The sequence below is a fragment of the Grampus griseus genome (genome assembly GCF_964374135.1).
Source record: "Grampus griseus genome assembly, chromosome: 7".
Classification (NCBI taxonomy): domain Eukaryota; kingdom Metazoa; phylum Chordata; class Mammalia; order Artiodactyla; family Delphinidae; genus Grampus; species Grampus griseus.
In genome coordinates this window covers 69243528-69256438 of record NC_139001.1, presented here as the reverse complement: position 1 = coordinate 69256438, position 12911 = coordinate 69243528, and the positions used below count along the sequence as shown (strand labels likewise).

The window sequence follows — 12911 nt, the reverse complement described above, 5'->3', positions numbered from 1 at the left end:
AAACGGTCATCTTTGAGTTGTGAACTATTTTGAACCAATATCTCAAATCGGGATGGAGGAGTTCTGTCTTGATAGAAATTGAAAATGGAAAGAGCCTCCAAATTTCAGGGCTCTCATACGTGGCAACAGTGTGATGTAGCTGTTAAAACAAAAAAGCTAGCGTGATAGTCACCCTCTGCTTCGAAATGGAGTTATATCTGGAACTCTTCTCCAGTTTGGGATGTTACCAAAAAAACAGGTCTTCTTATTTGGGAGGGAGATTGTACTAAAAATCTTAAGTTTCCTTCCAATTCTAAGCTTCTGTGTTTTTGATAAGGGTGATTGGGGAAGACAGGATTAATCCCTCTTAGATATTTGCATTATGCCAGGTTCTTACTGCAAATAATTATTAAATTTCATATGATCAGGTTTGACTCAAAGAATAGGCTGATCTATATAATCATAAGCTCTACAATAAGAGAATCCAGCACTGTTGCCCTTGTTGGTGTGGGGAAACTGTCTTGCTTCCTCTAGTGTCATAAGAGTCCAGGATTTCTTAAGACAAGATAACAGCATGAGAGAGAGAGTACCTTGATCAGTGTGGCCGTCATGAAGGGTGGAAATTGGGAGGCCTGGGCCTGTGCATAGGATGAAAACAAAAACATGGGTTAGTTTTAAAATAACATTTAGTTTTCAACAAGAACTTCTGGTAGTATTTGTGATTACTGTCAAGCTCAATTACCTCTTTTAATTCTGCAACTATTTTTTTTCTCCCCATAGAGAAGTAAACATCACCTTTTAAGTTACATTGAAAGAACACATGAGACCAGAGCCCAATCAAAGGACAGACATAAGAGAAGAGTTGCCTGTGCACTTTTCCAAGAGTGATCCTAAATAGTTAAGATCTAATTACACAAACGGGTCCCAGAAGCTGCAGTGATAAACGGTCTTCTGGGAAGATATGCTGTATGGGCCAGTTTTAGCTGTGTTTTTATTATCAAATAACCTTCTCCAGTACCTAGAATGTATTTTCAATCTGACTTCTTGGTTTGATGTTCAGTTTATTTTGGTAAGTAGAACCCAGCATCTTTTTTTCTTTCATTTAATTACTATATGCAGAAATAAATTTATATAGAAAATATTTCCTGTTCAAATATGCTGTGATGGGTCACATTCCCCACGAAACAGACCCAGAAGGAATTTTGTGCACCAAAAGTTCATCTGGGGTGTGGTGTTGACCTCAGCCAACCCCACTGGGAGCTCTGGAGATGTATGACCTGAAGAGTTGTCTTGAATGGGGCCAACTGAGCTGGCTTTTATACCCCAGAATGAAGTGGTAATCAGCTGTGGCCTGGGATGAGAGCAATCTCTGGGGTGGAAGTGGGGGTCCCAACTGGGAGGTGTCTGCCACCAGCCCTCTCAGCAGCTAGAGAAATGAGTGATTCAGACCTGAAGATGGGACGTCTGGGTGGCAAACCACTGTCCACCATATATTCCAACATGAAATTCAGGTTCTTTGTGCAGAAATTGGCCCTTTTAACAAAATCTACAAATATTAAACACTATCACTTACTGGAGCTATAGAATAAATAATACTTGGAAATACATTTTTAAAGGGTAAATTTGCTCAGGCAGCCAAGGAGTTAAAAGCAACAAACACGGAGGTTGGGAGATGTTCATTTGCACTCCTGATGCTTCCTCCTCTGTGGCAGGAGTGCCATTAGAGCATCCTTGGTCCCAAGCAAGGAGGGGAGAATGACCTATGTGGTAAGTTCTGAGAAAACCGGAGTATGAGAAGCTCCTTCTTCTACCTTGTTCCTGGCATCTTTCAGCCTGCAGAGAACAGGACTGTTTTGATCTGTTCCGGTGCTGTAAGTGTGACAGTGGCCAGCCCCATGGGCGAAGCCGGCGGCTGTCTAGTTGTACCCATATTTGTGTGAGTAATTGTAATTCTGGGGTGCGGTATTAGGAAGCTTCACACCTTAGGCACATTTTCCAATTAACCTTTACAGGTAATAAAGCTAATATTGGTTTCCTTCCTGACTCTTCAGTCTAACCTGAGAGCAAGGAGAGGCAATATTGTTTATAAGGCTTCCTCAAAAACCAGCAGTTCTTTACTGTGTGGAGTCTCATAATTTTACAGAATTTAAGTTCAGAGATTTTCATTTTGGTTAGCTTTCCTTCAACGTTATTAAAAGGGACAAATACACATATTTTTTGTTAGAATGTAAGGCAGTGAGACATGAATCTGAATTTCTAGACTTTAGTCAATCAACATTGACCTTATGAAATTTTCATGGGTGTGCAGTTCCAATAGAGACAACTGGCATATATATCTCTTTTGCCTAAACTATGAGACAAACTAATGACTGACCGCCCTTGACACAAGTGGTCTGAGGGTGTGGTCCTAGTGGCATAAGCATCCTTTGCATTGCTTTTGTTCCATCAGCATCATCAGTATGACTTTACCTATTTCAAAATCCTATTATCTGGGATTTACTCACCATCCCTTTTGGAGAGTTTGAAGTTACATAATGAAGCTTTACTCTTAGTCCTAAAGGGAAAGATTTCAAGGTTTTTCCTATGATGGTGCAGTGACTCATTTTACTGGAGCTTCAAAAACACCAGACGATGTGATGCTTCCCACACAGTATATTTTTTGCTAAATGGGAAATTACCATACTGCCGAGGAAGAGTGAGTGTGGAAAAGTCAGGCGATTCAAGTTCTAGAAAGGAGTCTTTCACCAACTTTTGATGAGAGCTTAGTCCTTGATTCCTTACTCTTCAGGGGGCACTTAGGCTCAAGTAGATCTCAGGAAAACAAAGTGATATAAAAAGTGGTATAGCGCTTTCAAAAAGCATTAAAGCACTGTACAAATGCAGAATGCATATAAATATAAATGCCTGTTTCTATGTGTAGGGTCACTGATGTCGTTATCAGTAAATATATCAGCATAAAAATGAGGTTTTAGGTACACTCTGCAAAAGGCAGCAATGTTTTGATCTTCCCTAGAACCTATGTTCATTCTGCAAACCTTCAATGTCTATTATGCACTCATCATTCTTTTTGGCCTTATGAATATAAAGATGAAAGGAAAGCAGATTCTGCCTTCAGAAGAGAAAATAGACCAGATGACTCAGGACAGTTAGTTCAATGATACTATGTGCCTGGCATGTAAGCTTTCAATATATGCTGCATAAACACATAGCTTGGGATGAAAAATGTTGCACATAACTTGAGAGGGACATTTAATGTATACCTTGAAATGCCATAACCACAATCAGCACATATGGTCATGAAAAACAATCTTTTGACTTTTCAGAGATGCCACTGACCAAACCTTTTGTGAAAATGTTGTATTAAACTGACATCTTGTGCCATCTTGAAGGGAGCGTTTGGATTAAAATGCTTACTCATTTCCACGGCTGGGGCTGAGGTTCTGGGCCCAGGTGATTGGACTGAGGAAGTGGCATGTCAGGGTGGTCTTCCATCTGGGAAGTAAAGAAGACCTCAGGGTCCTCTACAACTGAGCAGGGATCTCAATCAGTCAAAGATTCTATTTATTCTCTGAGCTGCCCACCTGAATATGGGGAGTTAATACCAGAAACAGGAGAGTGGCATATGTTTGGTAATAACCCCCTTTGTTTTCTGTCCCCCCTCAACTCCCATGGAAACTCAGGGATTAATGGGGGTAGGGAGGTGGTGTCAGGACAGAGAATGGAGGGGTAGATATTTTACAGGTCAGTTTTCCTAATCCCCATGATGACTGCCAAGGTCCTAATGTATCTCATTGATCTACTGATGGCCTAACCCAACTCTACTACGTGTCCAAGATATAGATGAAAGGTTACACATAAAATGAAATTATCTGGATAGAAAGTATTTGCTAAATGGACATATAGCCTAAACATCCAGGAAATGTCTAGTATATTTTATTACTTGTTTATTTTATACTTGAATGAATTACTTATCATGTTTCCCAAATTTAGAAAGAACGTACTAGGTGACAAAAGCTCATTTTCCATCTGCATTGAAGCTATAGTTCAAAGAATTGCTGGCCTCCAAGGCAAAGAGCTCAGGTTTCTTTCCCTGGCTATAGGAGATTGACATTTCTGCAGGTAAATGGGGCTGAAGTCCAGCAACCATTTTATCAGAGGACACTTCTTTTTATGATATTGTTTTGGCAATACAACATCATGGTGCTGTGGCACTTGGTGGTAAGAGGTTGGGATTTACAGCCAAAGGACTCTTGCTCCCATCTGGCTCTCACGCTTACCAGCAGTGTGGACCTTTAACAGAAGGTCTGTTTCCTCAACTGCAAAAAATGGAGATAATAATCCCTTCTTATCTTCCTTATATTTTTCCCCATAAGCATTAGATAAGATAACCTAGATCAGTTCCTCACATATAACAGGTGCTCAGTAACCTGTAGCTAAGGATTGATCAGATAGTGATGACGAGGACAAAGAAAGTGGCAGAGGAGGGTAGAGAATGCGTTAGGTCCGTTACCTACCGTAGCAGACGAGTGCATAGTACTTGGCATAGTCGCTGAAACTTGCTGTGTAATATTGGCACCTTTTTCTCCTTAGATGGCAAGTAATGCACTTCTTGCTTGGAGGATAGCTTCCAATGCTAATTCTAGAGGAAAATGAAAATAAAACTAAGCTGAAATTTTGAGATTGTATTTATCAAAATGTACTACTCCATGTAAAATGACTAATTTACATATTGACATCAAACTCACTCTATTTTTCTGTTGCCAATATCGTTTAAAGTAAAGGGGGAATCACAGGATCTTGATTTGTCTGATTTTCAGTCCATCTTTGCCTGAATAGGCACAGACTTTGAGAGAGAAGCCCTCTGTGGTTTTCCTGCGGTGTGAGAAATATCTAACACCTCGAATGGGAGCCAAGTAGTCACTTCTCCTAACCATCACTTTCTTACACTTTACAAAGTGGTTGAGAATGCATAGTTCTTCCACGTCCCATCTTTCTTCCTGTGTTCCCACGGCAAAAGATACAATGAAGATCTGACAGTATCACCAAAAACAGGGGTCCCTGTCCTTATCATATATCTAGAAGGGGAAATTAGTAATAAGCCAATTGCAAATAAGAAACACGGTTCTAAGTAGCTCCTGTGGCTTTCATTTTATTTGGCAGGAAATTTGGGCTCATGGAAGCTTTTCCTGGAAATGTTCCCTCCACACATTCCTACACAAGCCAACCTGTACCTACCAAGTTTGGGCCCACTCTCTGGGTGACTGGCTTTAACAAACAGCCTCCCAGACTTTACCCCAAACGCTCAGAGTCTCATTTGGGGATGACCAGGTGGAATTATGCCAGGATGGAAGCACAGTTGGAGTCCTGCTGTGGCTAGTAAGGTTACCTGTGGCCACTGCAGTGTTCCTTCTGCTGCTGCCCCTGACCTTGCCTTGGGCATGTTAGAAGGTGGCCAGAGCTATTGCTATCATCAGAGAGGGAGTCTTCTCAACAGATGAGAAGCCATGATCCAGGAGGGAACAGAGGAATGCAGCAGAGGGAAAAATTTCTTATTTTCTCAGCTACAGTTAGTAGTATTCATGTTCATATTTTGGTGTGACCTTGGAAAACATTAGGTAGGCAGTTAATGTAAGGAGTTAAGGTCAGCATGCCCAAGTATAAATTTTGGCTCCAACAATACCACCAACCTCATAGAGTTGTTGTGGGGATTAAATGAAATTACATATGTAAAGCAGATAAAAATGTGCCTATAGCATACCACCAGCCCATGGTAGCTATTGTTTTTGTTTCCACATCCAGAAGGGGCTTTAAAGGGCACCATTCCAGCCACCATGGGGGCCAGTGGACTAACTTAAACACTAATTTAGGAACAGAGGTGAATTCTTTCCAATCATAATAGGTTTATGACAAAGCAAGTCACATTAAAAGAAAGCACACATTATGGGAATAAATACAATGCCTGGTACACAGTAGGAAAATGAATTTCCTCAATTACCTCTAAATTTAGTTGAAATGTTTAGTACCATGTTTATATCAGCATTAAAATTTCTTGATTTTTCTTTTTGAAAACAAACATTTTGAGTCAGCTAATATGTTGGGGGGTGTATATTTTTATACTGATGTGGTGTACAACAGTCTTAATATTTTATTTTAATTCACAAATTAATTTTATTACATTTCAGCCTTTTAAAAATATTCTATACATTCTGAGGACTCTGACAGATTTTTATTTAAATTTCAATATATAAAAATACTAGAATAAATTGATACAAATTACCTATAGATATTTCGTCTTCCAGGGTAGCCTTCAAATTCATTGCTAGAATAAAACCTGAAAATATATTCAGAAGTTAGTAAATAAGTATTGATGACTAAATGGTGATAGAATTGTTAATACTAGTACTAATACAGTAAACAATATAGTCCAATGTTCATTTACGAAACAATTAATTGGCACTTATGTACACGAATCCCTGCTGTTCATACCTCTGAATTTTGTTCATACCTCTGACTTTATAAATTATAATTCATATATAAATATATTTATACCTACATAAAATATTCTTATAAATATGTTTATAAATTATAGGAGAAAAATTATGTTGAGTACTCTTTTTTCTTATATGTATATTATACTCTGAGGCATTAGTTATGAGTCACACAAAATAAACTAGGATGTTTGATCAATATCACCCCTTTCATTTCCATAATTAACAGCCTACTGATTTTTTATGCTATACTATTTAATTTTGTCTATGATTCCAAGCATCTTTAGAACTTAGTTTACAGAAGCACTGACAGTAGATAACTTTTCTATAAATCAGGAAACTCGTCCACCCAGGGATACCACACAAAGGGCCATGTGAATTTACCCAGGAGCAGAACAAGTCACAAGAGAACACACTTGTTACTTAAGTATCTGGGTCCCGGTTTTAACCTGTTTTACTATAGCCACGAAGTGGGAAATCCAATTTAGTGGCATAATTTTTCCTCCTCTGTGAGTTCATCTGAATATCACAAAGTAACTGACTTTTAATTTTTTATTTTTATTTTTAGGACGAGCTCTATTATTAGAGTGTTAAAAGTTTGGAATAACCTAGGTTTGGTTACTAATTTTTAATTCTCAGAACTTTTTATTAACCCAGGTACTTGTATATCCTCACTGAAATAAAAACCTTGTTATCTCCAGTAAAAGGAAAAAGCAACAGAATACACCCTACTCCTAGTATTAATTTTACCTTTTAAACCAGCATCCTTCTAAATGCCTTTACTGACTTCAGGGGACTCCAAACATCACTTATACTTGCCTTTCCCACATCACCTCAAACTACCTGTGAATAAACTATTCAGTAGCTTTTCCAAACAGCCTCCTGCAGTTTTCTTGCCATGTCAAAGTTTTCACAGTTGTCTTTATCTCTAACACTTAGAACAGAGTCTACTTTCTCTTTCTCCTTTTCCTTTTCCCTCACAGCCATTGACCCACCAGTGCTGTTCAGCCTCTCTCTTCACTGTCTGTCTACTCTTCCTTTCATTCATTTGACAGTAGTGTGCCAGGCACTATATGCCAAGTTCCAAAGATGCAAAAAAAAGGAGGCATAGTTTTCCCTTGGAGTCCAGGTTTCATGGCCACTTTTCTAGTTAAGTCCTCTGTCACCTCAGGCCTAGATTATGACCATACCTGGGTCTTCCTGCTTTCAGTTTTCCCCTACCTCCTAAACATATTATTTCTGAACTGTCCCATTTGTTTTTATCTTGTCACTCCTCTTACACGCGCGGTTTTAATGGCTGCCCCGTGTAATGTCCAAACTCCTTTGCCGACAGTTCAAAGAATTCCATGGATTAGCAATAGGTTTCTAAAGAGTTTTTATCCAGTGAGGTTGGACTAATGATCCTTCTCTTTTGCTCTTAGAACTCCAGCTAATGGCAGGCAGGTTACAAGAGAGTGCCCTGGATTTGGACTTTATTAAAAATAAGGGGAAGGAACTGCACATTCTTGATTAGAGATGTTTGCTCGTAAATGCTTATTTTAAGAAGATTTATTTAGACAGTACGAAGGATGGACTGAAAAGGAAAGACCTGGAAGGAAGAAGCCCCATGTTGAGGTTAATAATAAGAACCTTAGATTTAATGTGTTTTAGGTTTAAATCCTAGTTCTGCCACTATGTAGCCTTGGCCAAGTTAATTAAATTTCCAAGTATCAGTTTTCTCATCTGTAAAACTGGGATCATCATTTCTACTTTACAGTACATTGTACACAACAATCGCTCAATAAATAATAGCTGTTATAGATAATAATCTTAAACTTATATAACAGTGAATCACTACAGTAACATTTCTATATCAAGGGGCTGTCATCATGGACTTCTGAATCTTGCTTATTGCTTCAAGTGCTAGGGGGGAAATCTATCTTTAGAACCAGTTACTATTTTAAAATTTTTATACTTTTAATGTAATTATATACCAAGTGCCAGAAGAGAAATAACCACCTACTAAATCTTCTTTCCAAAAGGAAATCATGTTGACTAGTTATTAAAGAATATGCAATCTTAAAGAAACCACAGCTGGCTGAACTAAACTATAGAATAAGTAACAAAAATGCTCTTAACTGAAAGAAGTGGTGCTGTATCCTTTGTATGTCCATCAGTGCCAATTAAAACCTGAATGGTGCATCAAGCTTCATGCAATACTTACAGTGAATCCTGTGTTACTCTGAATATATTTATGGCCTCCCACTTGCCACTTGTAATTTGAATAGCATTTTCCTATAAAAAGACAAACATTATGTTGTGTGAAGCTGAGCGTTATTTGAGCAACCTCAAGTGAATGATCTTTGAGGAGATAAATCTTGGAAGGAACATACCACAGTGTCTTTGATATAGTGAATATGTTTGTAGCCATTCTTGTCGCTAAATATTTTGTAGTATGAAATGGCATCATAGCTGAAAACTGGTGTTGAAACAAAGAACTGAAAGAAATGAACAGAGGTTATGTTCAGAAGACAAGCCAAACTATAGATTCTTTTAAAGCCATGTGTAGTTATAATTATCGGGACCAGAATGCCTTTCTTCCCCTCCTTCCGTCACTCACACCTGAAATTCCATTCTTTCAGATGGACAGCTTTTCTGGTGCTTCTAACAAGCACTTACATATTCCAACTACTACTTAATTGCTACTACGTACCCGTGGGTTTATATTGTTTAGTTTGATTGAATTTCCATGTTCTGAGATTATGTGATTTGAAATTGAGTTAAACGAATCACAAATGAATGTTGATGTTTAACCAAGTCAATCCTCAAAATGTGGCTTTTGGCCAAAGTGACTCTTCTGAAGCTCTTTTAACTCTTGATTTGTCTGATGCCAAGCACCTAATGCTAATGCTACAATAAAGACATTTTAAAGATTAAAATATCATGACCTGCTAGCCACAGTTTTTAATGGCAAGAAGAGACTTCTGGACTTGGGAGAAAAATGTAACGCACGGCAAGCCAACAGGAGGATTACTCCTTGAACTCAGGGAGCAGAGCAGACCTCATTGCTCATCTCTGACCTCTTCCCAGGGCCCATGCTCTCCACCTGCTGGGAATTTCAGATGACCTAAGGAGTCCCTGCCACAGGTCTAGTGTGACCTGAACAGAGCAAGCCACGCCTCAGCATCCTGAAAGGTACAGATAACCAAAGTCCTGCAAATGTCCTCACACCAAATTTTAGCTAGTAATTTCTCCCTTAAAAAAAGAGACTCATTTTACATCTGCTGGTTTCCTTTTTTTCCCGGTCATTGGGTTGGGGAAGGATGGTAATGTGATGAAAGTGTCCCATGAGGAAAGAGCTATTCCACATCATGCAGAGCAGAGCAGAGTAGATATTCCTACAAGTTATCCCAAACCAGCTCTCTTAGCTGGAGTGCTTCCACATGACAGCAAACCAAGACTTTCAGATTCTTTAAAACTGCCCAAGCAACAACAACCAAAAAAGACTACTGGTATCTTTTAGCTACAAATACCTATTTTGCTGATACCATCTTGCTGGGACCCACTTCTGAGCAAAAAGAAAGCAAAGGAAGTATCTGTAGGCCTCTTTAATGATGGTCCTACCTGTGATTTGATACTTGATGCTTTTTGATAAAAGTCATGATTAGAATTTCATGATATTAAAATGCAACTTATTTGACGTGGTGTTGGTGGGGTCTAAATAGTGTTCCCCTAAATTCTTTTCAACCCAACCTCAGAAGATAACTGTTGTGGACTGAATGTGTGCCCCCAAAATTCATGTGTTGAAACCCAACCCCCCAAAAGGATGGTATTTGGTATTAGGAGGTGGGGCCCTTGGGAGGTAATTAGAATTAGATGAAGTCATAAGGTAGAGCCCTCACGAATGGGATTAGTACACTTACAAGAGTCACCAGAGAGAGGGCTCTCTCCACTCTGCTCTCCGCCATTGAGGATACAACAAGAAGTTGATGGTTTGCAACCCAGAAGAGAGCTCTCACCAGAACCTGACCATGCTGGCATACTCATCTCAGACTTCCAGGCTCCAGAAATGTGAGAAATAATTTTCTGTTGTTTGTAAACCACTCAGTCTATGGTATGTTGTTATAGCAGCTCAAATGGCCTAAGACAATGCCCCTATCTGAAAATAGGGTCTTCGCAGATGTAATCAAGGTAAGAACTGAGATGCAATCATAGTGGATTAGACTGGGCCCTATATCCAATGGCTGGTGTCCTCATAAGAAGAGATGTGGACTCAAAGAGACCCAGGGAAGAAGGCCATATGAAGATGGAAGCAGGGATTGGAGCTGGTGGAGCTCTAGCCAAGGAAGTCCAAGGATTGCCAGGGGCCACCAGAAGCTGAAAGAGGTGAGGAAGGATTCTTCCCTGGAGACTGCAAAGTATGGCCCTGCTAACCCCTTGACTTTGGACTTCTAGCCTCCAGAATGATGAATTTTTGTTGTTTTAAGCCAAATTGGTGGTAATTTGTTACAGCAACTCTAGAGAACTAATATAGTGTCCTAAGTCTTATGTATTTGGCATAGAATTGATGTTTTTAACAAAATGTAAAATGGAATAATGAGAAACTGCTGTCTCCTTACGTGATTCCTTTATTAGTTTCATTAATAATAAGACCAGCCCTGGTAGGATTTTGTGTATTGAGACTCAATGAGATGGAGAGCCAAGAGGCCTTGGAATAGGAAATTCTGATTTGCAGTTTTGCCGATGGAATTTCACTAGCATAGGTCTGACAAATCACTCTTTCATCTTAGAATGAGGCTTTACCCTCTTAGCCAAATGATTACTTACTAGTAACCACTTTACAGTGTCTCCCTCTCCCCCCCACCCCAAGATGAAAGACAAAAACTGGCTCCCCATTGTCTTAACCACTACAATGGAACTGGGGTCACAAAATATTATAAGGTGCCCTAGTAAAAAAAAATACTCTCTTTACATCTGCAGTTAGTTAGGGAACTCTAAAAAAAAGATTTAGTTCTAGATTAAAACTGAAAACTTCATTTTCATTGAAAATAAAAAATAAGAGGGCAGAGTGTTATGTTTTAAGATATTAGAATTGGGCAAACAGGAAGAATATTTTGCTAGGCAAAGACTGTTATCTTCTCCCCTTTTATTGCAGACATCCAAGACAGCTGCTTCAGATGAGCAGGTAACTTGGGTGAGGTAAAGAGAGTGTGAAATATTTCCGCCTTCACTTTGCCAGAGTGAGGTCCATAATGCATCCTGAGTTAAGTCCCTCTCGAGGCAGGTCACGCCTGAGCCCTAGATAAGCTCATGTCACTAGGTGGGCCTCAGTTTTAACAAGTCCTCTTCACAGGTCCCTTTATCATGCTTAGATGTGCTGGTAAATTCCTCACCTTTACGTGCAAAGCCACTTAAAATATTTTTCTTGGAAGGTAAGGTTATTTACCACCAGTTAATTTCTTGCCACAGTTGGTAAATAGCCTGAGGAACTACTTATCTAAGGCTTGTGCCTAAACTGAGTCCACATGCAGTTAAAAGCACAGACTTTCAAGCATCAAGTAGAACATCCACTTTTCTGAGCCAAAGGATTTTGCCAACCGCCTAAAGGAAGTGTGGTGTGTTGCTTAATTACTTTAAAATAATTTAAATGTGGCTTTGCAATCTAAGCATTATGTTTTCAGTGTTTCTTCTTCACATTTTAGTAATTAAATATTAGATTCTTTGATTAAATCTTCCTTTTTGCCTGTTCTCCACAGGGTAAAAAATATATACGTATTCAAAGTGAATTTGTTGCTGTTATTTTTCTAATCAAATACCAAAGAAGAAGTTATGGTACTTCCCCCAAATTAAGACACAATATCTCATGCAGGAGGAAAGGAAAGTGACAAGTAAAGTTCTTAAGAAACTACTTGCTAGTTCTGTGCCTGAAACTAACATGTTAACTACTTTTAGCAAGTCATTTAATCTCACATTTCTAATTCATAGGTGATCTCCAAAGGTCTTTTTCAATTTAAATCTCTTTGATAAATACTAAAGGAACAACTCCTCTAAAATTGCTCTTTAAATTTATATTAATATGACTAGCCTGTACACTTTATCCAAAACCCTCATAAATATTATTTGAACAAATGTCTGAAAGACAAACATTTCTAGGTTATTTCTGGGCACTTTTATTAAGCCACTGGTTTGATTATAGGTCAAAGGAAGCTATGCAGCATATTACCACACAGGAGTTATAACTAAATAAAGTCATGAGTTCAAAAGATGTGTCAGAACTTATAAAATCTAATGACTGACCTCTTGAAAGCAGTTGCCTTGGGGAAGTGTGAACTTACTCTTGAAAGCTATCATTTCAAAAAAAATTTGACAATTCCTCTTCTGATATTCAGAAAGTTTACTGACTATTGGATACATTTGAAGAGATTGAGATTAGTACACAAGAAAAATAATTTTCCCAATAGAATT

General features: G+C 38.6%; 1 protein-coding gene across 3 annotated transcripts in view; it reads right to left on the bottom strand.

Annotated features, from left to right (window-relative positions):
• The window catches only part of FAP (fibroblast activation protein alpha), a gene marked incomplete at its 5' end in the record, with an annotated part of 71213 nt that overhangs the window by 23071 nt on the left and 35231 nt on the right, over positions 1-12911 (bottom strand). For all 3 annotated transcript variants that reach the window (XM_082658314.1, XM_082658315.1, XM_082658313.1), the window contains 5 exons: positions 570-617; positions 4494-4618; positions 6257-6310; positions 8671-8741; positions 8840-8944. In XM_082658314.1, coding sequence (XP_082514440.1) covers positions 570-617; positions 4494-4618; positions 6257-6310; positions 8671-8741; positions 8840-8944 — 403 coding nt within the window. The remainder of the gene's footprint in view (positions 1-569; positions 618-4493; positions 4619-6256; positions 6311-8670; positions 8742-8839; positions 8945-12911) is intronic.